The sequence below is a fragment of the Carassius gibelio genome, chromosome A12 (genome assembly GCF_023724105.1).
Source record: "Carassius gibelio isolate Cgi1373 ecotype wild population from Czech Republic chromosome A12, carGib1.2-hapl.c, whole genome shotgun sequence".
Taxonomy (NCBI): Eukaryota; Metazoa; Chordata; class Actinopteri; order Cypriniformes; family Cyprinidae; genus Carassius; species Carassius gibelio.
The window spans coordinates 24243553-24267968 of record NC_068382.1 but is presented as its reverse complement, the minus strand read 5'-3'; the positions used below and the strand labels follow the sequence as shown (position 1 = coordinate 24267968).

The window sequence follows — 24416 nt, the reverse complement described above, 5'->3', positions numbered from 1 at the left end:
TATATATATATATATATATATATATATATATATATATATAATTTTTTTTTTTTTTTTTTTTTTTTTTGTGGAAAATGATTTTTAATAATGAATTTTTTTTCTAGATTCTTTGGTGAAAAGAAAGTCCACTATTTATTTAAAATAGAAGTATTTTAAATTGTAAATGCAGAAGTGAATACCTTTTATTTATGAAAATTTTAATTTCTAAGCGGTTGTAGCTGGTAAATATCTAAACTATGTCCAGAGAAAGATTAAACATTCATTCATTTGCTGTGTGTGTGTGTGTGTGTGTGTGTGTGTGTGATCAAATGATTCATTAATCAGCTACTCTAAAGAGGATCATGGGAAAGAAAACAAAAGGTTTGTACATTTTAAAGTGTGTGTGAACCGAGGAGCCGCTGTAGAGCGAGAGATTGAGAGATTTTACGTGCCCCACCATACTCGGGTCTTTAGAGCGTTAGAAATGTTCACAAAGAAATTGAAACACTTTAACAAGGAAATATCTGGCAAGTTTGTGAGCTAAAGAGTTTAAGGATGGATTGAAATCTCAGGAAACAAGAGATTTAACGAAAACTAGATTCAAACAGCAGCATCGGTCTCATAGAGATGTCCAGAAACACCTGAGGAGATAGAGACAAGCGACTCAGGTGGACTGTGAAAAGATGAGCATTAATACAGACATGGCTGAGGTCCAGAGAGACACCTCAGAGACGCGTTTCGGCAGAGAGGGTCTGAGGAAACAAGCCCACGCGGTGTTTTGCTGGCATTGCTCTGTGCTGACCCGCTGCCACACACCGGACAGGTACAAGCTGATCATCATCGCTGTATTCACCTGTCATGCTCCTAATGAATGCAATATAGTATTTAGCAGAAAAGGCAAGCGTAAATATTTGTATTGTTTATGATTTGTGACCCTGGACAACAAAACCAGTATTAAGGGCCATTTGTTTTTTTTTTTGTGTTTTTTTTTTTGTTTGTTTTTTTAAATTAGGTCTATACGTAATCTGAAAGCTGAATAAATAAATTAAATAATTGTTTGTTAGGATCGGATTATATTTGTCCTGGGATGCAACTATTTGAAAATCTGGAATCTGAGTGTGCAAAAAAGTCTAAATATTGAGAAAATCACCTTTAAAGTTGTCCAAATGAATTCTTAGCAATGCATATTACTAATCCAAAATTCAGATTTAATATAGTTACGGGAGAAAATGTACAAAATATTTTCATGGCACATGATCTTTAAGTAATATCCTACTGATTTTTGGCATAAAATACAAATTCATAATTTTGATCCACACAATGTATTTTTGGCTATTGCTACAAATACACCCCAGAGACTTCAGACTGGTTTTGTGCTCCAGGGTCAGATTTGGGATTAGAAAACAAGAAACAACCCAGAACGTCTACAGTGGGCAAACAACACACACCAGTTATTTTTATTAATGCATTTTTTTTTCTCTGAAAATAGTTTTAGTTTCAGTTAACAGTAATAAGTCATGCTTGTCTTTAAGAAGTGTTTCTTTACTTCCTTTCACAACTTTTCCTCACATTGTTTGTTTTTCATGAGGATTTATGAAAATGTTTGTGTGAATTTAAGAAAATTGTTGACTTGACAACTATCTGTAATCAAATTATTAGTATTATTTTCTAAATTTCATTTCAGTTCATGTTTTTTATTTAATGTTTATATCAAGTAATAATAAACGATGGCTTTAGTTTTAGTTTCAGTTAAAGCTAATAACCCAGATATGGAGCACATACTCATTTGTCGTGCTTGTCTCTTTAAGAAGACAGACGTCTGTGTTTGAGTTTCACACATTTCTGCTCATGGTTTGTGTTTGGTGTGGATTTATTGTGAGGCACTGATAAGAAAGGGTGAGCTGAGGACTGCTGGCGTTCATTTATAGAAACCAGGGGAAATCAGATCAATAGAGCACAAGAACAATTTAACACAATTACGAAATGGAAATGAGTTCAGACTCTAAAGCTGTTTGTGTTTGTTATCTAGCTTGGTGACCACAGATTATACCCAAATCCCACAGATACTACAGTTACGTCAATGTCACTAGTGTAAAATCACTCATTTAATATGTGATCTCCTTTAAGCAATGTTAGAAATGTCATCTGAAAGCTGAATAAATCATATTTCCATTGATGTATGCTTTGTTAGGATACAACCATTTGAAAATCTGTAATCTGAAGGGATGCAAAAAAAAAAAAAAAAAAATCTAAATATTGAAGAAAATTGTCTTTAAAGTTGAAGTCCTTGGTAATCCATATTAATAATCAAAAATTAAGTTTTGATATATTTACGGTAGGAAACTTACAAAATATCTTCATGGAACATGATCTTTACTTAATATCCTAATGATTTTCGGCATAAAAGAAAAATCTATAATTTTGACCCATACTATGTATTGTTAGCTATTGCTGTGCTACTTATGACTGCTCACATTTAGCTGAAATTATTTAGAGAACATTTGTTAAACATGTTTTTGGTCACTACGTAATTCCCTTACTTCAGTTTGTAATGTCTTTTGAAAATTGTCTTTTTGTGCTTTTTATAGGAAAGTAGCAAGGTACATCTTCCTGTGAATGAACTGGTGCTATTTCTGTTTTCATCACTTCATGTACTGAAGTGGTGCAATGGTTCTGTGATGATGCACTGAACGCAGCAGAATAATCTTATTTGTGCGTTTGTTCAGAGAGAAATCTCCTCGCTTTACTGCGGACCCAGATTTGGATCAGGAGCTGACTGAGCGTTTGGGTTTGGGTTTGGGCAGTAATGACACTCTCAGTAACGGAAACCGCGCCAATCTGGACGCTGCCAAACGTCTGGCCAAGCGGCTCTTCAACCTCGACGGCTTCAGGAAGTGCGATGTTGCACGTCATTTGAGTAAAAAGTGAGTAAATCCTCTTCAAGTCTGTACTTTTACTGTTATTGTTAGTGCTGTTACTTTATATGTGCCAACACTTTACAATAAAGTTTAATTTGTTAATATTAGTTTATGCATTAACTAACGTTTAGCAATATGCTTTTACAGCCTTTTTTGACCTTTATGTTAGTTAATAAAAAGATTTGTGTTTATATTAGTTCATTATTGTTAACAGATACAGCTTTTGATCTTAAATGTACTAGTAAATGTTAAGATTAGAAATATTATTTGTTGTTAGTTTGTCATCTAATGTAGATAACTAATGTTAACAAATAAAAACTTATTTTAAAGTGTAACTATATGGAAATGTCTCTATATAGTTCTTCACATATTAGGACATTTGTTTTCATCCTCTTAGTTTACATTTTAGTTACTTTGGTATGTGCTTTTGTCTTTTTTTTTTTTTCTTTTTATGTTGCGTATATTTTGATTTAATTTTTAGTACTTCAGCTTATTTCAGTCAGTTGACAAGGCAAAAATGTTTTTTTTATTTTTATTTTTAATACACTGACTCCATAGACTGTTAAAAAAAATATTCTTGTATATTATTGCATTTTTATATTTTGTTTTATCTTTATTTTGTTTTATGTTTATAAGTTTTGCTAGTTATACCTTTATGGTCACACTTTATTTTAGGGTTCAATTCTCACTATTAACTAACCATTAACTACGACTTTTGCCTCAATTAACCCCTTATTAACCTGCTTATTAATAGTTAATAAGGTAGTTGTTAAGTTTAGGGTGTTGGGTAGGATTATGGATGTCATGCATTATATGTACTTTATAAGCATTAATAAACAGCCAATATGTTAATAATAGACATGCTAATAAGCAACTAGTTATTCGTGTGAATTGGACCCTATACTGAAGTGTTACCACATATTTTATATTTTTTATAAGAGTCCGAGCCCATTACTGAATATTCCTTAGAATGATGTGCACTCCGAATTGTTCACAATTAAATCAGGACCATGTTAGAAAGTAAAAGCATTCAGATCTGTTTTCATGTTGAGTAAGAAATCAATCCTCGGTGAGTTTGAGCGTCTTCTCTCTGACCTTGTGGTTCGTCCAGCTCTCTCTGTCCTGTGCCTCTGTTATATAATGCAGCTTTTATTCTCCTGCTCTGCTTTCATTGCTCACAGCGTCTGTATTTTAAGAGCTCTTCTCTCTCTGACAGGTGCATCATGGGAATGTTCATCCAGCGGTGTATCTCTGACAGGCCTCGGCCGCGTCTGTCACCCTTCCTCCCGTGTCTCCCTTGTTTATTCTTACATTGTCATCTTCTTTGATCGTCTTTTTCATATCTGACTCCTTTTTAGCAATGACTTCAGTCGCCTGGTGGCAGAGGAATATCTGCGCTACTTCAGTTTTACTGAAATGACTTTGGACCAAGCTCTTAGGTCAGTACACGAAAACTGACTTGCTTTCTTTGTTTTACTATTTAACTAATTTAAAGCTATGTTTATAAGAAATACTTAGTAAATTCTTCAGAATATTACTTCACTTCAGTCTTTCTACTTCAACAACATTTACAACACAATTAATAATATTCTACATTTTCTCATACATGTAAAACTAATACAATGTTTAGTAATATTATACTATATAATACGTTATGTAATAGTGTGTGCATTATATGAATTTTACATATAGTGCAATAATATTATAAATATTAATAAGCAATGATTTACTACTAGTAATAATTATATTAGTAATACTAAACTAATAAAAATATGATTTGTAATTTAAAAATGATATAGAAATTCGATTTAGAAATATTGGACTTCTATGAAGAATATTATATTTGATATTTTAATTGTTGTCATCATGACAATGGCTTTTCATCACTGTTTGTTGATGTCAGGGCATTTGTTTATTATTGTTTGTGTTTGTTTCAGGGCATTTCTATTAGAATTTGCTCTGACGGGCGAGACACAGGAGAGAGAGGGAATCTTAGCACACTTTTCCCGTCAATATGTGCAGTGCAATTCATCTCTCGCACTATCTGAAGGTACAGCTCTCTCTCTCTCTGTGTGTGTGTGTGTGTGTGTGTGTTGCGTATGATAAACTGTTTAAGTGTAAATCTGTATTTGTGTGTGGTTGTGTCTCTCAGACAGTGTCCACACGCTGACCTGTGCTCTCATGCTGCTCAACACAGACCTGCACGGCCACGTGAGTCCTCTCTTACGAATCACTGCATCTTCACTTCAGCGTACGGACGAGAGCATCACTGCAGCACTGAAGTTACACATGCACTGGGTTTCAAAAGGCTGCGACCACATATTTTTCCAATTTAGTAAATTTTTTATGCAAATAATATAGCTTTATTTTTATTTCAGTCTTAGTACTTGAAAATTTTTGTTTTTATATTTTCTATATATATATAGATGTTTTATTTACATTTAAGTGATTTTAGGACTTAAGCGTATTTTACATTTATCTGTGAAGGCAATATTCCTATTTTTTTATGTTTGGTTTCCATCTAATATTTACAGTATTTTTCGGAGTATAAATCGCATTTATTTAGAACCAAGAACCAAGTGAAAACATTACCGACTACAGCCGCGAGAGAGAGCGCCCTCTTGCGGCTGGAGACAGTAATGATTTATCTTGGTTCATTTCTCTCGGTTCATGTCAAATTAATTTTGATAAATAAGTCGCACCTGACTATAAGTCGCATGACCAGCCAGACTATGAGAAAAAGTGTGACTTATAGTCCGGAAAATACGGTATATTTTTTGCTTTTAAATATTTGTATTTTGCTTTTTTTTTATTTCAGTTTTAATAGATTTATCACTTAAACTCTAATCCAGTCAGTTGTGAAGGCAATATTTCGAACTTTCGTTTGTTTAAAATTTTCATCTAATATTTATATATATATATATATATATATATATATATATATATATATATATATATATATATATATATATATATATATTATTTCTATTTAGCTTTATTTTAATTTCAGTTTTAGTCATTTTAACACTTCAACTCAAACTTATTTCAATTTATACGTTTTTTTTTTTTTTTTTTGGTAACACTTTAGAATAATGGTGCATTAGTTAATGTTAGTTAATTCATTATTTTACATGAACAAACAATGAAAAATACATTTATTACTGTATTTATTCATCTTTGTTAATGTTAGTTAATGAAAATAATGCTAGTTCATGCTAATTCACAGTGCATTAACTAATGCTAACAAGCTCAATTTTTGGTCTGAATAATGCATTAGTTAATGTTGAAATTAACATCAACTAAGATTAATAAATGCTGTAGAAGGATCGTTCTTGCTTAGATCATGTTAACTAAAGTAGTTAACTAACATTGACTAATGGACCATTATTCTAAAGTGTTACCATGTGTGTTTTTTTTTTAAATCCAAAACAGTTTTTGATAGTCCTAGTGTTAGTTAGTTTTTAGTTAACAATAACAACACAAGAGCAGAGATTTAAATCACTGTTGACTTCAGTGCAGTTTTCAGGTTTATAACTTGCTTTATAAGGACTAACATAAGTGTCTGATTCTTGCACATAAACTCAAATCCATGTGATAGTTGTTGTTCTTATGTTGCAACTTTCAGAGATCATGTTTGACGTGCGTAATTAATGCTAAAGAACAAAACATGAAAGTCTGTTAACTGCTAATCTAAAAACCTATTTGAAATCCTCAAGGGATCTGTAGTGAATTAGCCTTCTGGCTTGGCCTACAAACTGACGTCAACAGCTGTATGTGCTCAGAAATATGATCTCAAACATTGATGTTGTTTGCAATATCTCCGTTTAAAAAAAAAAAAAATAAAAATAAAAATAAAAAACAGAAATGCTCTTGGAGTTAACATTGGAGTTTAAAGGCTGGAAAAGGCTGCGAGATGGACGTCTGGAGGGATCTGTGGTCTGTCAATCACCGCTGATGTCTGTCTGCTGGCAGGATATTTAGCGCTGCTCCTGTGCTTTGTTAAAGGGTTTAGGGCCATCAGCAAACACATGACGCCTGTTATAAGCCAGACTCGCTGTCGCCATGGTAACAGGTTTATGGTCCTGATGAGAGCTGTGAGCGATTTCAGCTTTACTGTGATGAAACTCCTCAGTCCACAATATCAGATGATGTATTCCAGAGCTTTTCTGCAGCTCCAGACATTCATATATTCATGCACTCGCCGATCAAATGTAGGACATCTCGTGCTGACTTTCAGAGGCAGAAAACGGCAAACTCTGGCTGTGACATCTCATCTGAAAATGTGCTTTAAATGACAAACTTACACACTTTTTGAGTTCCTTTAAATGCATCATTGCCTGACTCTGGAAACACAATGTTCTGGATTTTTTTATTATGAATCTAAGGAACAAATAAAGGGATTTTGGTTTGCATAAATAAAATTAGGCTTATCATTAGATCTAAGTGCATTATGGCATTGTACTCATGACTATTAATCATATTTTCTCCCAACTTCGTGTGTGTGTATATATTTTCTTGTTGTTTATAGTTGTAAAATTTCTCATTTTGGTTTAGGTTTCTCATGTTTTATTTCGGTTTAGCTTAATTTCATATTCGGTTTTAGTCTTTGCAACTAACTGAAATAAGTTTATTTTATATAAGTTTATAAGTTTGTTCTATTTATATTATTAATAAAATATAATCTTTGTAAAAAGTATTTAATATGTCTATTATATGTATTTAATAATAATTATATATATATATATATATATATATATATATATATATATATATATATATATATATATATATATATATATATATATATATTATAAAATACATATAATAGACATTAAATAGTTTTTACAAATATTATATTTTATTATGTCTATGTCTATTATATGTATTTAATAATATATATATATAGTAATAATTATTATTATTATTAAATACATATAATAGACATTTTTACAAATATTATAATTTATTCAAATTTTACAACTATAAACAGAAATATATACACACACACGAAGTTGAGAGAAAATATGATTAATAGCCATGAGCACAATGCCATAATGCACTTAGATCTAATGGTTGGCCTAATTTTAAAAAATCACACACACACACACACACACACACACACATTATATTATTATATATCTCTCTTTAGGAGATATCTAAATTTTGAAAAGTATAAATTAGGAAAAAAAATTATTTACAACTATGATTTGATCCTTACTATAGCTACACTGCAGATGCATTTTAAATATGGTTCATTCCCTTTAGATTCAGGCAATGATGCATTTAAAGGAACTCAAAAAGTGTGTAAGTTTGTCATTTATAGCACATTTTCAGATGAGATGTCACAGTCATCTTTTTGTTGTTGATTTATAGGAGTAAGAATATTTTTTTTTTCACAATACACTGGGGAACTTCTGGAAAAAATGTGATTAATTGCATTATAAATTATTATTTTTATTCTTAGTATGTATATATAGATTAAATGTGTCGTTTAGTCAGGCAGAATGCTGTTGATTTCTCTGTGTTCCTGCACAGATGACTGAGGACTAATAGCAGCTGGTTTATCAGGTGTGTGATGCTCTTCTCTGTTGGCAGAATGTTGGCAAGCGAATGTCCTGCAGTCAGTTCATCGGGAATCTGGAAGGACTTAACAGCGGACATGATTTCCCTAAAGAACTCCTCAAGGTGATGTACTGTGTACTTCATAAATATCCCTATAAAGCAGCATTATTGATGGTAAATTTTCTGCAGAGAAGATACACGTGTCAGTGTAGATGATTGGTGATGTGTGTAGCAGTTGTGTGTGTGTGTGTTGATGGTGTGCACACTTGTGTGGTCATGCGACAGCTGTGCCTTTATAACATTCGGCGCTGTTGAGTGTGATTTGAAGCAGGAGAGATCTGTGTCCCTTTGGGAAGCACTAACTCTTCAGTAGGTCATTTATCGGTTTATATTATTAGATTAGTGCTTTAATTTCATTGGAAGGAAACGGGATGGTTTGCTTCCATTCATTAACCCTGCAGGCACATTCTGAGCTAATCAGATGAGTTCTTGAGTTAATGCTAATGAGCTAAACGAGGTTTAGATTGGTTTTGGGGTCAATAGCGAACGCGTCGTGTGTTATCTGGCAGGAGATGTTTTGAAGCTGCTGAAGGATCTTACAATGTAAACGATTTGTTTTTAAAACACAGTGGAAGCGGAATTTAAATGTGCTTAATTGTCATTAAAATAACATCACAATGCAAAATAAATAAATAATAAAAATAATTTTGTTTGTGTGTGATGTAATATATATTTTATTGTGTGTGTACTTTATTTATTTTGCTTTACAATGTGAAAAATACTGAGATGTTCTTCATTATACACAGGAAGTGGAAAGTCAGGTTGAAAGCATTGCATTGTGGGATACGGGTGGAACATGTTGCAAAATGCAGTCAACAAGCTCCATATGAAAAAGTTTCTACTGTGCACATTATACATAGTGTAAATTACAGTAACAGAAAGAGAATTTTGATAGCATGCTTTTCTAAACATAACTAACAATGTTTTTTGGTTTGCACTGAGTCATCCTTCAGTAATGGCATCTCTGCAAAGTCGCATCGCATTGTGACTGGGGAAAAAAAGCTGAGAAAATCCTGTTTTCTGTGGCATGAATCCTTTGAAATCCCTTTGCTCTGTTAAAGTCGCAGCAGAGAGGTCTATCTGAGGAGATGCTTGTGTTTCAGTCCTTCATCTTTTGATGAAAACACTGACTCTCGTTGGGACAGAAACCGTCTGAAGAGCGAGGGAGAGCCGATGGAGATCGGTCTGTGTTCTTGCTGTTCATGCCAAGTGTTTTAAATCAGTCTCTATAGTTTATATGACGACCTCTCTTTCTCTCTCTCTCTCTCACTTCTCTTTCCTTCTGGCGATCCTTTTTCTCGGTCCCTTGCAACATCAGTTCTCTCACTCTTGCCTCCTACTCGTTCTGGTTCTCTCGTTTAAGCTCAACAGCTGAGCAGGGCAGATTACATAAGCACATTCTCATAAAGCAATGCTGTTATTGTGAAGTGCTAATTATTGGACGAATAGGGTTATTGTTTAATATAAAATAGATTGTTTTGGCTCTAGAATCTGATTGGATGAGCTGCTTTCAGATGATGTACTGTACACACACCAGTGAGCACACAGCAGGACGATTATATATTGATGCAGCATGTTGCTAGACGCTACTGAAATAGTAAATAGCCTTTTTTGTGCTTAATCATGGGTTATTGACCGATAAAGCCACAGTAGGTAAAAAAAAGAAGTATATATATATATATATATATATATATATATATATATATATATATATATATATATATATATATATATATATATATATATACACATATACTGTAATTCCCATTACATTGAGTATGCATGCATCTTCATATATATTAGTATTATAATTTATTTATATACTGTAATTCCCATTACATTGTGTATGCATGCATCTTTTTATATATTAGTATTATAATTTATATATATATACTGTAATTCCCATTACATTGAGTATGCATGCATCTTCTTATATATTAGTATTATAATTTATATATATATACTGTAATACCCATTACATTGTGTATGCATGCATCTTTTTATATTTATATTATAATTTATTATATATACTGTAAATATATATAGTTTTGTTTAGTGTATTTTGTTATAATATGATATTATGTTTTAATAATATTATATTACTTTATGAATAACTTGTAAATAATTTTTGTGTTGTTATTTTATAGTATAGGTATATTTGTTTATTCATAAAATAATGTAAAATATAGTTTTAAGTTCCTATTATATTTCAAGTGTGTGAATTTGTTTCTTCTTCCACTGTAATGGACACCAGAATCCGAGGGTTAAAGCATGCATCGTATATTTATTTATTTATTCAAAGTAATATATTGGGTCACATCCATGATGGATTAAATGAGGTCAAATGCAAAGATTCTGTGTCTGTGTGCCCGCAGGAGGCATGTGTTTAGTGCATTGGTGAAAGAAGTGGATTTGTGACTGTCTCTCACACGTGGGTTGCTTGTGGGCTTTTGCACACGCTAGTGAAGAGTGCTTGAAGTGCCTCGTCGTCATGGAGACGGAGGGGCGGGACTGAGGCTGTGGCACTGATTGGCTGGTCATGGGCTGACAGCGACCCATTTAACTGCAAGTCAGTCTGTGTGTAGAGATAACGACAGACGGAGGGCGAAAACAATTAGCTCTTCTCCTGTTGAGCAAACTCACTCAGCTCAGACCGAGCGGCTAATCGCTTTGTTCAAACTACACGACCGTCCGGATGACGTCCATTCAGTCCCTGCACAGCGTGCCTCTGACAGACAGATACATCAGCCAGACCAGAGAGCTGGAGGCTGTCAGCAATAATCATGCTTCATGTTTAAGTTCTGCTTTGTACTCAGTACTAGTCTCTGATATTAAATATTAAAGTAATATTTTAGGATATTAAAATTATAAAAATGAAGATCACGTCTGCCCAAGATATGATTATGAATATGTTACAGTATGATGAATAATAAATGAACCATATTTAAAATGCATCTGCAGTGTAGCTATTTTAAGGATCAAATCATAGTTGTAAATCAAATTTTTCCTAATTTATACTTTTTAAAGTTTAGATATCTCCTTATATATATATATATATATATATATATATACAATTGTGTATTTTATTAATATTTAATATTTAATCATTTTTCTTTGCATATTTAATATGCTGACATAATCCAAATATATGAAGTAAAATTGGTTGAGAATTTTTTTTAAATTATTAAATCAAACACATTAGCGTTAAATATTTATAAAAAAAAAAAAAAAAAAAGAATAACTTAAATCTAAATCTAATGAAATTTGCCAAGAAGGTCATGCTGTATTTCTCTCCAAAATCAAAAGAAAAGAAAAAATCTCATTGCCATAACTGCAATCCATCAATAATAATAATTAATTTAATTCATTTATTTATTTATTTTGGATTTTAGTGAGCAGGATGTTTTACTGAGCTTCACCCCTCAATGCTTTTCTTTATAGACTGTGTTTTTATAAACTATTCACCGCTCACACTTATAGTTTTATGATGTTCTTTGTGTTCATCTCACTCTCTTAATAATTCCCTAATTCCATGTTCTTCCCTCTCGCTATCCCACCTCTGAGCACAAGTGCTGAATGTTAATCAGCATTCAAAGCCAAGCGAGCCGAGTCTGTGTTTGTATGTGTGTGTGTGTGTGTGTGTGTGTGTGTGTGTGTTTGAGGGTGCAGGATCGCTGTGATTGGCTGCCTGAAACCTGAAAAAGAGACAGAGAGAGAGAGAGAGAGAGAGAGAGAGAGAGAGAGCTTGCAGCCTCCTTCGAATCTCTCTGAGATTTAGAGACTTTCCATCTGCGGAGCCTGAAAGATAAAACAGAACGGCGAAGACGACACAGGACGACGTGACGAAGTGGGCATTTTTAGCTCGTACATGGACATATATCTGTGACTCTGAGACCGTATCCACACGCACGTCCCAAAAAAATCCATCAGACCTGTCATGGATCCCAGATGGATTGATGGATAAATCAGTGCAGAGAGGAGGGATGCACATTTTCTGAAAGCGCTTGGTCCTTCTTGGCTGTAGACGAAAGAAATCCAGCTCCAGCTCCAAAAGCAACAGGCTCCCACCAGTCTTCATCTCGGATTGTTTCTCGTTTTTTTTTTTTTTTTTTTTTTTGCATAGCGTGCTGAATTTGGCTCGTGGTTTGACCCTGCTGCAGGTGTGGGGATTCCTGTACGCCGCGCTGAACGCCTCTGTGTGTCATTGTGTGTGTCCATTTCATGTTTTCTCCCAGTTTCTATTCTCCTCGTTCCATCTGTCAGATCCCGGCTGTTCTTTCACACTTCTGAAAGCTTTACTTGCCATCTGTGAAATCACTGTGTGTGTGTGTGTGTGTGTGTTTGGTCACTCGCTGGTTGCAATGTTTAGCTCGTAGAAGTTGCCGTTTGTAAGCCTCCTTTACATGTATTCATTTTCCGCAAGGGAAATATTGTACATTTCAAGATCACTGTCCCTTTATATTGCGCTGAATGACTTGATTCTCCAGTTTTAGCGGCTCACAAACATGACGTGTAATGTATAGTGATATTGACCTACAGATGGTCGCAGACTCCCTGTTGCGTTTCTAAACACGTTACGTTTTTTTACTTTCATGTTTAAGATTGAATATTAAGACGACGGTCTCAAGCCATATACAGTTTTAAGTGATCGCAAAGACCACAAATCTGTGCTGGACTTACAAACCTGATTAAAAAAGGTTCACAGCACTTATATTTACAGTTACCTCGTATATTAACGGAGGAAGCCATGTTGGTTTTCTTCATATGTTTCTTTTACTGAAGATTCACATTCATGCTTTTATCCAAAGCGACTTACAGTGCATTTAAAATCAGTTCTTGCTTTATCTGGAAACCGAACCCATGACCTACTGGAAGACTTTTAAGCTTTTCTAGTCGAAATATTTGAGAAACATCTCATTTGAAGATCCAAAAACCCACCTGGAGTTGATTATTTCCCATAGTGCACTACAGTTTCAGACATGATTGGAGTGAACAGTCTGCACTCAGCCGGACGCTTTCGCTCGCGTTCGCTCTGCTCTGTTCGATACGGGCGAGATTTCCGTATGATGGACCCCTTCCGTTACCCACGAACGCCCAGATCCCGATCGCTCAAGCCTCTGGTGTTCCCGGACCTCCTGGGAAAAGCTCAAGATGGACAGAACCACCCACAGGCCCTCAAGAGGAAGAGGGTAACCTTGTCTCAAATAACTTACCTGTTCATCTTTCATCCTCGTCTAGTCATCTGTGCCAAAAAAAATGACATAGATGGACCATGCAAATACCATTCTCCATTTTTGATCAGATGCAGCTCTGATTTGTTGTTTAAAGCCCATGCACTCTTAAAAATAAAGGTTCTTTAATGATATATTACTGGTTTCGTGAAGAACCTTTAATATCCATAAAACCCTTCCATTCCACAGAAGGTTCTTTATATTGAAATAGGATCTTAAAATGTTCTTTGCATGAAGAAAAACATTGTTCTTTTAAGAACTGGTTACTGAAAGTTTCTTCTTTTTTCTATGGCATGCTAAACTGCAAATCATCCTTTTGGAAATTATTTTTAAGAGTGTATAAGTACTTTTAGGAGTACAGTAGCTTATAGATTTGCCTCAAAGCTACTAGTCATGAAGTACAAGAAAAAGAAACTTTCTATCTCTATCTGAATTGGTTTTCCTCTGTGTGTTTGAAATGAGTAATGAGTTTGTTTTGCCCTGAAGGACCGAGAGGGTAAATTTGTTCTCTGTTGCTGCTGAATTTCTAATACACATTGAGATTATTAGCTGTTCATGCTGAGGTTTCTTTTTTCTGGATGAAAGGACGTGTTGAGGGAGTAATATGCTTCTCTCATGCATATTTAGTTTGCCATCTGAATTAGGATATAGAGTGGACTTTTATTGCTTTTATATACATCTTATAGTGATCTCTCAGCGAAGTCATACATCTGTGCTTTTTAGAATAATAAAAAAAACATTTATTTGATTTATGAATACTTTTAGTCTTTGAGATTTTGTGCACTATAGGCACAGTGTTTGACTGGGAATCAGTGTAGATAATAATGTGCTTACCCAGGATTCCTCAGTGACGCAGGTGTTTGATGACTGACGTCCACACACACTCGTCATTTACACACTGATGTGTCAGTTAAGTGCTAATGTTCAGTAGGAGACCGCATCTACAACAGCTAACACCATCTGGGATTGTTCGGTTTAATTTTAGCCCTTTTATTCAAATAGAAGCTATTTTATTCTTATTAAAAAATATTTTTAATTTAATTGATGTATTATTAATTAATATATTGATTTAAATATGAATTAATTTTATTTTGTTAATATTTTAAATGGTCAAATTTATTTTACATCTTATTTTATTATTTACTTATTAGTAATATATTATGAATTAATTATTTTTCATTGTGTATTGCCATTTAGAAAAAAAAACATGCTTAAACATTTATCAATTCTCTATTCTCTATTAAATTCTCTATTCTATGGTTATTATATATATATGTGTGTGTGTGTGTGTGTGTGTGTGTTGACTGATGTCCAGAATGACGTTTATTTGTGTAGACGTGTGACTATCAGATGTTTATTTCAAGACTTGTCATCTCTCACAGTCTGATTATGATGCCACTAACAGCTATATATATATATATATATGATGCAACTTATATGACAGTCTATGAAACCAAACACAGTCATTTACAGACTTACTGACTGTACTCTCTCTCTCTCTCTCTCTCTCTCTCTCTCTCTCTCTCTCTCTCTCTCTCTCTCTGCAGGCCCTGTACAACTCTATTAAAAATGAAAAGCTGCAGTGGACAATGTAAGTGTGTTTTCTTTTAATGACTGTAAGGTTTTGCACTAGAAGCAATGTGTTACTACCAAACTACCCACACAGAAACACGACTCGACTCATTTTATCATTCTGATCAACCCTAACGAACACATTACCATGGTAACAATAGTTTCCTCAAAAATACCAGTTAAAACTGCTACTGTCATTATTATTCATATATTCGGAATATACGAGAGATTGTTTGCTTATAAAAACAAGGTATAATTTTTCAAGTTTCTGCATTCAAAGCAATATTTAGGCCTAAATTAAGGATATGTCTTTGAATTGCATTTTAAATTTCCACAATTTCAACATGAAAAGACTTAGTAAATAAAGAAAAAACTAATTGGATTTATTGATTTATTACAAACCCAGTTTGTATTACCAAAATCTGACCTGTTTTATACAAGTATGATTTGATAACTAAGAAGGTTATTCATTTCTATTAAATCTGTGGGATCCAAATGGATGGAAATGTTTTATGCACACAAATATATAAATATATATTATTTTAGTACAAATGAGAGACTGTTATAGTTTTAATGATTGTTTAGAATTTTAGTTAAAGTTTTAGTTATTAAATTTTGTGTTTTTTCGAACACATCCATCTTGTTTAATTTTTTTTTTTTAAGTTTATTTCATTGTTATTTTAAAACATTTTTAAACTAAATGAGGAGACGTTGCATTTGAATAAAAAAAAAAAAGATTAGTTTTTTTTTTTTTTATAAAGTATTTCAATATTTTTTTTCTTGTTAACTATAATATATAAATATTAAATTAACGCTTAAATTAATATTTCCCAATTCAGGTCTCTATGCTTTTCTAGTGTCTCTTATTTTTGCCCGTTTTATCATCTAGCCGGATGAAATTGCATGTTCAGTCACTTGGAAAGTAATTTCTTTTTAATAGTGATGCTTTATAACTGTAATAAAAATAAAATGATTTCCACAGTAAATTTTCACAAAGAAACAAGAGTGATGCCTTAATCATAAACAGTGAAAGGAAAAGCAGGTTTTAGTGTTTCATGCATCGGATACGTTTATTGTCTGCTAGAAACAATAGCGTGTGTGAACACAGAGAGAGGATAGCACACACACACACACACACCAATTAAAGTCTCTGGCTTTCCGAGCGCCGTTGCTATGGTTACGGCTCCATGGATACCACTGCATAGTTACGGCTCGGCTGCATTCTGTCGATATTAATTCACCCCCCCCCCCCCCCCTCTCTCGCCCTAACCTCGTTCTCATGTTCAGCTCTCATGCATGCGCCCACACACACCCCAGCGCTCTTTAAAGGGTCCCGCTCACATCCTGAGCAAAGGTGAACCCACAGACTCCTACTGCAGCTCCCAAAATAGCCTCCTCTGTCCCTCCTTGAGCTCATGAACAAGAGCACAGCCGAGAACCAGCGGCCCGTCCGCATCGAGCCGCTCAGACGCAGATTCTGCAGTCTCGTGCATGTGCTTTCATGCTGTTAATTAAATATTAGCGTGTGAATTGTGCTGATGTTAGAGAGTCACCAGGTAATGTGGTCTAGCTGGAGGATGTAGGGGAGGTTTCTGTCTAAATTGTGAGAATGACTTGCGTGTGTGGATTAGAATGAGCTCAAAAAGATCTGATCGTTTAAAAACGTGTGATGTTGAGCAAAAGTGTCTCTCTCTGATTGTATAGCTGTCAAGAATACGTGATTCTGAGTTGATCAGTCATGAGTTTGAGCGGTTTATAACATCAGCTTTTCACATTAAATTTGACTTACTGCATTTGCAATAGTTTGGAGTCGGTAAGATTTTGTAGTTGAAGTCTCTTCCGCTCTCAAAGCCTGCATTTATTTAATTAAAAATACAGTAAAAATAGTAAAAATCTTAAATGTTGTTACAAATTAAAATAGCTGTTGTCTGTATTGTAAACTGTAATTTATTTCAGTGATGTGCATCTGTATTTTCAGCATCATTCCTCCAGTCTTCAGTGTCACATGATCTTCAGAAATCAGAATAATATACTCATTTGCTGCTCAATTTTTGTGGAAACTGATGCATTTAATTTTTGCATGAAGCACAGATGAATAGAAAGTACAAAAGAACAGCATTTATTTGAAATAGAAATCTTTTGTAACATTCATCACAGTGTCATACAAAGATCAATACTCAAGTCATTATAACACGTCTGAGGGAGAAAAAGAAGAGAGACTGGAACAGATAGAGACAGATTCTAGACGAAATGCAGAAAGTTCAAAAGAACGGCATTGGTTTGAAATAAAAATCTTGCATTATAAGTGTCTTTTAATCCACTAAATTTAATAAAAGTAATTTATTTTAAAAACGTTTTATGAACAGTAGTGTACATTTACTGTAAACTAAATTATTACAAATTAAAAATGTGCAATAACTAAAGTTAATTTAAAAAATACATGTAATTAAAATGTACTTTTATTCTGTATTTCATTTTTAAGTTGAACATTTTCTATATAATTAACTGTAAACAGGTATTTGGTTTAAATAATGGAAACAATAGATAAATAAAAGCATACAAATCCAGATTTGAAGTGTACAGGTATATTAAATTGCCAGCCCTGCCATCTCACACTCTTTCAGTGATGTGTTGTGTTTGATGAGGCTCTGATCTGATCTGATCGGTGTGATTACTGTCATTAGTCTCTCTGTGGCTGCTGGAAGAGCTCTGGCTAAATTTATTCTTTAGGTTGCGTTTTTTCTCCATCCATCCTACGACTCTCTCTCTCTGTCTCTCTCTCTCTCTCTCTCTCTCTCTCTCTCCCTCACCCTCTACCCCCCCCCCCCCCACCCCCGACAGTTTCTAGGCAACAGGCTTGAAGTTTTAGCACATGCTCAGTGTGAGAGCAGTGCACTCGAGATGCTTTTAACATCATTTGTTTCTTCATGTGTTGTCATGTGGTGATTATCTCTCAATTTGACATCTAAGAGGTTCAGAATTGAATACATTAAGACATTAGACTTTATATAAGAAAGAAAAATGAAAATAAAATAGTATATATATTTTTTATTTTCATTTTTATTTTTTTACTCCTAAAGTAAATGTGACACTAGTTTAGATTGACATTTTGAATTAGTTTTTCATTTTATTTTCCTGATTTTATCATCATTTTATTTAGTTAAAGTGGTTTTGTGATTTTTATATATATATATATATATATATATATATATATATTTACAAATATTTTTTAATGTCTATTTAGTTTTGAATCATTTTTATTATTTTTATATATATATTTTTACAAATATTTTTTTAATGTCTATTTAGTTTTGAATCATTTTAATTTCATTTTTATTTTTATTTTTAGTGTTATGTATTTTAGTACATAAACTGTTTTATAGCTGCCACAACAAAAATAATTGATGAACAATTCACTTACTAACGTTTTTTATGTCAAAAATAATCACTTAGTCCCTGAAAGAACTAAAGCAAACGTACTCAAAACTTCCAATTCTTTGGAATCCAAAAAATTACTAATTAAAATGATTGAAATTTTATTGATTATTGATTTATTTTATTTTGTTTATTATTGCAGTTAATGAATTAAGACTTTGTTCCTGAATACAAAAAAGAAAAAAAGAAAAAAAAAAAAGATTTAAAATCACTGAACATGGCATGGATATTATATTGACCACAATCAGTATATAGTATATTTATTTCTATATAGCTTTTTTGAAAACATTACATTTTTTGGTGACTCTGATAACGTATCTAAAGCCTTAAGTTAAAATTATATTTGATATTTAAAAAAAAAATAGAGAGAAAAAACTCATGAATCGTTCTGCAAATCAAAAAACTTATGGTAGAGCTTTGTTTTATAGATAAAAAAATATACATTTAAAAAAAGCTTGAGGTAATTTTTTAGATGTCTTTTACAAATTGAAGTATAAAACATGGTCTCAGAGTTGAACGTTAAAGGGTTAATCAGTATTGAACAGTGCTGAAGCAGGAGCATTATTTAGACCTCGTGTGTTTTGTAACTAAATCGATGAAGAAACCGTTTTTCGTCTCTGTTTTCGTGTTAATGGTGGCTGTGAGAGCTGCTGGTCATCTGCTGGTTTGTGGAGGTGAGCTGAAGGTTTTTGGGCTCTTTGTGGCGCCGTGTCTCGTGATTTCCAGGTTGGTGTCTTTGCAGAGACTCGTCGAGCGCCTCTCCCCTGAGAAACATCACGCGGACGGGACGGCAGTGACATACTCGTCCTTTCTCTGAGAAAGACACCATTAAAGGTGTCTCTTAACCGACCTCAGACATTCGATGTGTGTGTTCACATGAAATATTACACCTCAGAGTGTACAGAATGTGGCGAGAGACCTCATAAAACAGCCGAGAAAGACAGGAACATTCACACATACACTCTCCTGCTTTAAAGGCTTCACATTTTATGCTATACATACAAAGGTTATGGTAGTTAACTAAAACCACTGAAATGAAATAAAATATAAAAAGCTAGTTAGTTTCAGCCAGGTCATCATTCCTCATTTTCATTTAGTTTAACTTAATGTTCTAAAATATCTTAAACTAAAAATGAAATAAAAATATGTAAAAACTAGACACTGAAATTTTTTTTTTTACATTTTAACAAAAATATGATTTGTGTGTATATATATATATTTAGTTTTTTTTTTTCATTTTTGTGTCTCATGTAGTTATTATTAATATTTTGAATTTATTCTCTTTATTTTCTTTTTGTCATTTTTATATTTTTTTAAAATATGTATATTTTAATCTTTTTTATTTCAGTTTTTGAGAAGTAAACAGTTACATTTTTCCTAATATTTGTATATATTTTTTGTCATTTATATTCTTTATTTCAGTGTTAGTGGAATAAAATGTAAATACAATTTTAAGTAAAAATGTAAAAGTAAAAAAAAAAAAAAAAAACTTTATTTAATTTAAAGGAACAAAATGTGTTTTTTAATAGTTTAGTTTTAGTTTCAGTCAACAATAATCACCCTGCTCTGATAATCATTTGAAATATTAGTCAAGGTTTCTTTAACTTAAAACTGTTTAATTTGTCATGGTTATTTTATTTTTATTTTTATTTTTTTTGCAACTGTTCCTTTAAGACTTAAAGATGTAAATGACCTGTTTTGATTTGGCTCATTCATCACTATCACTAATGCAGCATTAATAATAGGCCTTGATATGTAAATGCATGCGGGCATATATTCAAAGGATCGGCATGAAGTGACATCTGTAACTCAATTTACTTTCAGAATTTCCAAATGAAAATGGATGTTTAACCAAAAAGTAGCATGGGACCTCATTTTTATTCCTTCAGTATTTGACTTGATTGTGCGAAAGTGTTGTTAAAGCAAGCCTAAATAGTACATTAAACACTTCAGTTTCCAAAATTCAAGGAGAATTAGATTTGTCATGATACAACGGGTTTGAAACACCCATCTATTTAACCTGTGGTCGTCTCGCAGTAGCATGGCATAATAACCCGAGTCTTTGATTTGATTTCTGCGATGGCTGATATGAGAGAGAAGCCCGCTGGGAAGAGCACTTTACTTCGACACACACTCGATCGATAGCGTCTGCACCACTCGAGGGGTTTATGATCAGCGGGAGGAAACTGGAGGGTGAAAACTGTCGGGGATAAGACTTTTATTCACTCTAGGCGGGACGCACAGCGGGAAAAACCCAAAAAAATCACACTGGGTCTGAATCCGAGCTCCTGTAGTCTTTAAACACACTGGATTCCTCTCCACAGTTACTGCAGCACAAAGATTTCCAAAAGAAATAGAAGTGCTTTCAGAGAAGCTCAAGATGTCTAGAAAAGGAAAGGAGGGGCAAAGGAATTGTTTAAGAATCTGTCTTCTTAAGACCAAATGTTCTGCATGTTTTCTTTTCTGTAACACCAAAAATGCAGGATGAATTATGTGATTGTGCTTAATATTTAGTGTTAGTTTACTAGAACAGACCCTTTACACCAAGTGTACTAATATAATTAAAACTGAAATAAAAAAAAAAAAATAAATAGACATATAAAAATGATTGAAAAACAGACAAAAATAACTAAAATACAAAACAAAATACAAAAATAAAAATAATAATAATGCTAATAATAATAATTTCTAAATATTAAAATCTATAGTAGTATTTCAATAATAGTATTAATATACTATTGTGGTTTTATTAATATTTTGAGTTCATTTTTATTAGTTTTATTATTATTTTTGTTTTTTTATATATATTAATGTATAGTTATTAATAGTTTGTATTTCAACTAGTGAATTAAAATGTATAGTTTTTAATAAAAGCAATCATTTAAATAATTTAATTAAAAAGCTTTATTTTAAGTTCTCTTTCGGTTTTAACAACATAAAAGTTAAAATTTTTAATAATAAAATGTATTATTTATTAAAAAAAAAAAAAATTAATTATTATTTTATTGCAGCATGAACAACACTATATATTCTAGTAGCTTTTGCTCAAATTATCTAGAAACGGAAAAGAAACCAGCTGCATTATTTTTAGACTCATTCATGTCTGAAACACCAACAATACAGGATGAATTATGCGACAATATTTAATATTTAGTGTTGATTATTGGAACAGACCCCTAACACATTATTATTAAGTATAAACAATATTAATAGAAACTATACATCCATATAGTTCATGCACAGTAAACTTTTTTTTCTGAAGTAAATAAAGCATTATTGAAATAGGTTTCAGAAAAAAATACTATTTCAGGCGTTCACTTTAAAATGTCACGTTTAATTCAGTGTGTTTCTTGCTGTTTCTAAGTAAATTTCACCAGAATTCCAAGCAATTTCTGAGTGAAAGTTGTTTATGAAATTATTTTCAGTAATAATTCCAGGCTATCTTGTATTCCTCTTTCCAGCGATGAAGAAGAGATGCGTCAGTCGTTCTCGGAGCTGGGCGAGCATCGAGGAGAGTCTCACTCCAGAGGAATGAGGCGGACGGGAAGCGGTTTGGTTTCTCCGTCCAGAGCGCTGCTCTATAAAACAGGTTTCCTGGTGAGGAAGGTCCACGCAGACTGTGACGGGAAGAGAAGTGAGTGCTGAAGAAAGACAGCAGCTCTCTCACATCCCTCAAACAGAGGCAGATATATATAATGAGTCATCTAATGGAAAATTATGAATTAATGGAGAAGTGTCTTTTACTTCCATTGTAGTTCAGAATAATCTCTATCCAGTATATCTGACATTTTGACCCTTGCACATGAAATATTATATACTGTGTATAGTTCATCGTTTAACAAAAGCAGAAATCTATTCATTAGTCTAGACTGATGTAGTGATGTATCTGTGCTGATATTTTTCATGTAATGCAGCACCTCGAGGAAAAAGAGGATGGAAAACATTTTATGCTGTTCTGAAGGGACTCATCCTTTACCTGCAGAAAGTATGTCTTTCTTCCTTTTTTTCTTTCCTGCTTTCTTTCTTTCCTTCTTTCGTTGTTTCCTTCATTCCTTTCTTTCTTTCTTTCCTTCTTTTGTTCTTTCTTTCTTTCGTTGTTTCCTTCCTTTCTTTCTTCCTTTCTTTCGTTGTTTCCTTCCTTCCTTTCTTTCCTTCTTACGTTCTTTCTTTCTTCCGTTGTTTCCTTACTTTCTTCCTTTCTTTCTTTCTTTCGTTGTTTCCTTCCTTCCTTTCTTTCTTTCTTTCGTTCTTTCTTACGTTCTTTCTTTCTTTTGTTGTTTCCTTTCTTTCTTTCTTTCTTTCTTTCTTCCTTCCTTTCCTTCCTTCCTTTCCTTCTTTCTTTCTTTCTTTCTTTCTCTCTTTCTTTCTTTCTTTCTTTCTTTCTTTCTTTCTTTCTTTCATATCTACTTCTATTTCTGGATTGTTTGATTTGTTGTTAAATTTTGTCGTGCATTAATTTTGTGATTTTTGATGAGGTTTTTCCTTTTATGGTGTATTTCACTTTCCTTTTCATCTTATATTAAAAAATAAATGTGTTTCTTGTTTTATATATATTCATCTTTTCTGACATTTTATTAGTTTTAAATCATTTATTGCAGAATTCTGTATCATATTTAATAATTTAATTTTTATATTATTTATTTCAAGCTCTAGTGTGTGTGATTGATTTATATTTTATATTTATTTATTATTAGTTAAATGACATTTGAGTGGTACGTGCTCACTTTTGCCAATATTAGTTTAGTTTTCATTCCACATTAGATTTGAACCTTTCTAACCTTTCAAACAAATCATATCTTTTTGCTTTTATGAATATACCCAGCTGCTGTTGCATTTGTCAGTTTGATGGTAATCTGTATGTAATGAGTAGGACGACAGTATATCAGTAATAATAAGAGAGCACTACGAGGCAAGGCAAGTTTATCATGCACTGAGGTCATCTCTGATATATCTTCTGAATAATAAGAGGATCATTGTGTTTCCAGGGCGAGTATCGACCGGATAAACAGTTATCACATGAGGATTTGAAGAATGCGGTGTCTATCCATCATTCTCTGGCCATCCGAGCCACAGACTACAGCAAACGGCCGAATGTGTTTTACCTCCGGACCGCGGACTGGAGAGTCTACCTCTTTCAGGCTCCGTGAGTTCACACACTCCACCAGAAAACATGCCATAGTCGTCCAAATCTAATCATTCCACTTCTAGAACCAGTTTCCATTTCCATTTGATGATATTAAGTTAATTATTTCATCCGTTTCCCTCCGAACCTCCTCTCATCACAATAAATTCAACACTTGGATCAAATTAACTTTCATTCTACATTCTGTTTTAGTTGAATATTCTGTTCAACACTGAAATGCACTTTGGGATACAATTAAAGTTTTTATTTTCTATAAAAAAATTTTTATAAAAAGTTTGTCATTTTGTTGTCTGATTTCTATCATTTTTTATTCTTAGTGTTTATTTGAGATTATTTTACTTTTAAAGTTCTAGTAATTTTTTATCATTTATTGGGTTTTGTTTTTATGTCTGTAGTTGTTATTTTTTTATGTTTCAGTTAATTTTAATTATTTTTATTTAATTATTTAAAGTTTTAGTTATTTTGCTGACTACCGGTAGTTATTTTATTTTATCTTTATAATATGGTTACATAGTT

General features: G+C 32.8%; 1 protein-coding gene across 1 annotated transcript in view; it reads left to right on the top strand.

The window, feature by feature from the left end:
* The window catches only part of LOC128025509 (PH and SEC7 domain-containing protein 1-like), a 48150-nt gene that overhangs the window by 17477 nt on the left and 6257 nt on the right, over nt 1–24416 (top strand). Inside the window, exons 6-14 of the mRNA XM_052611938.1 lie at nt 2706–2903; nt 4256–4336; nt 4835–4947; nt 5050–5108; nt 8493–8582; nt 15298–15341; nt 22219–22391; nt 22672–22742; nt 23743–23900. Of these exons, the coding sequence (XP_052467898.1) occupies nt 2706–2903; nt 4256–4336; nt 4835–4947; nt 5050–5108; nt 8493–8582; nt 15298–15341; nt 22219–22391; nt 22672–22742; nt 23743–23900 (987 nt within the window). The remainder of the gene's footprint in view (nt 1–2705; nt 2904–4255; nt 4337–4834; nt 4948–5049; nt 5109–8492; nt 8583–15297; nt 15342–22218; nt 22392–22671; nt 22743–23742; nt 23901–24416) is intronic.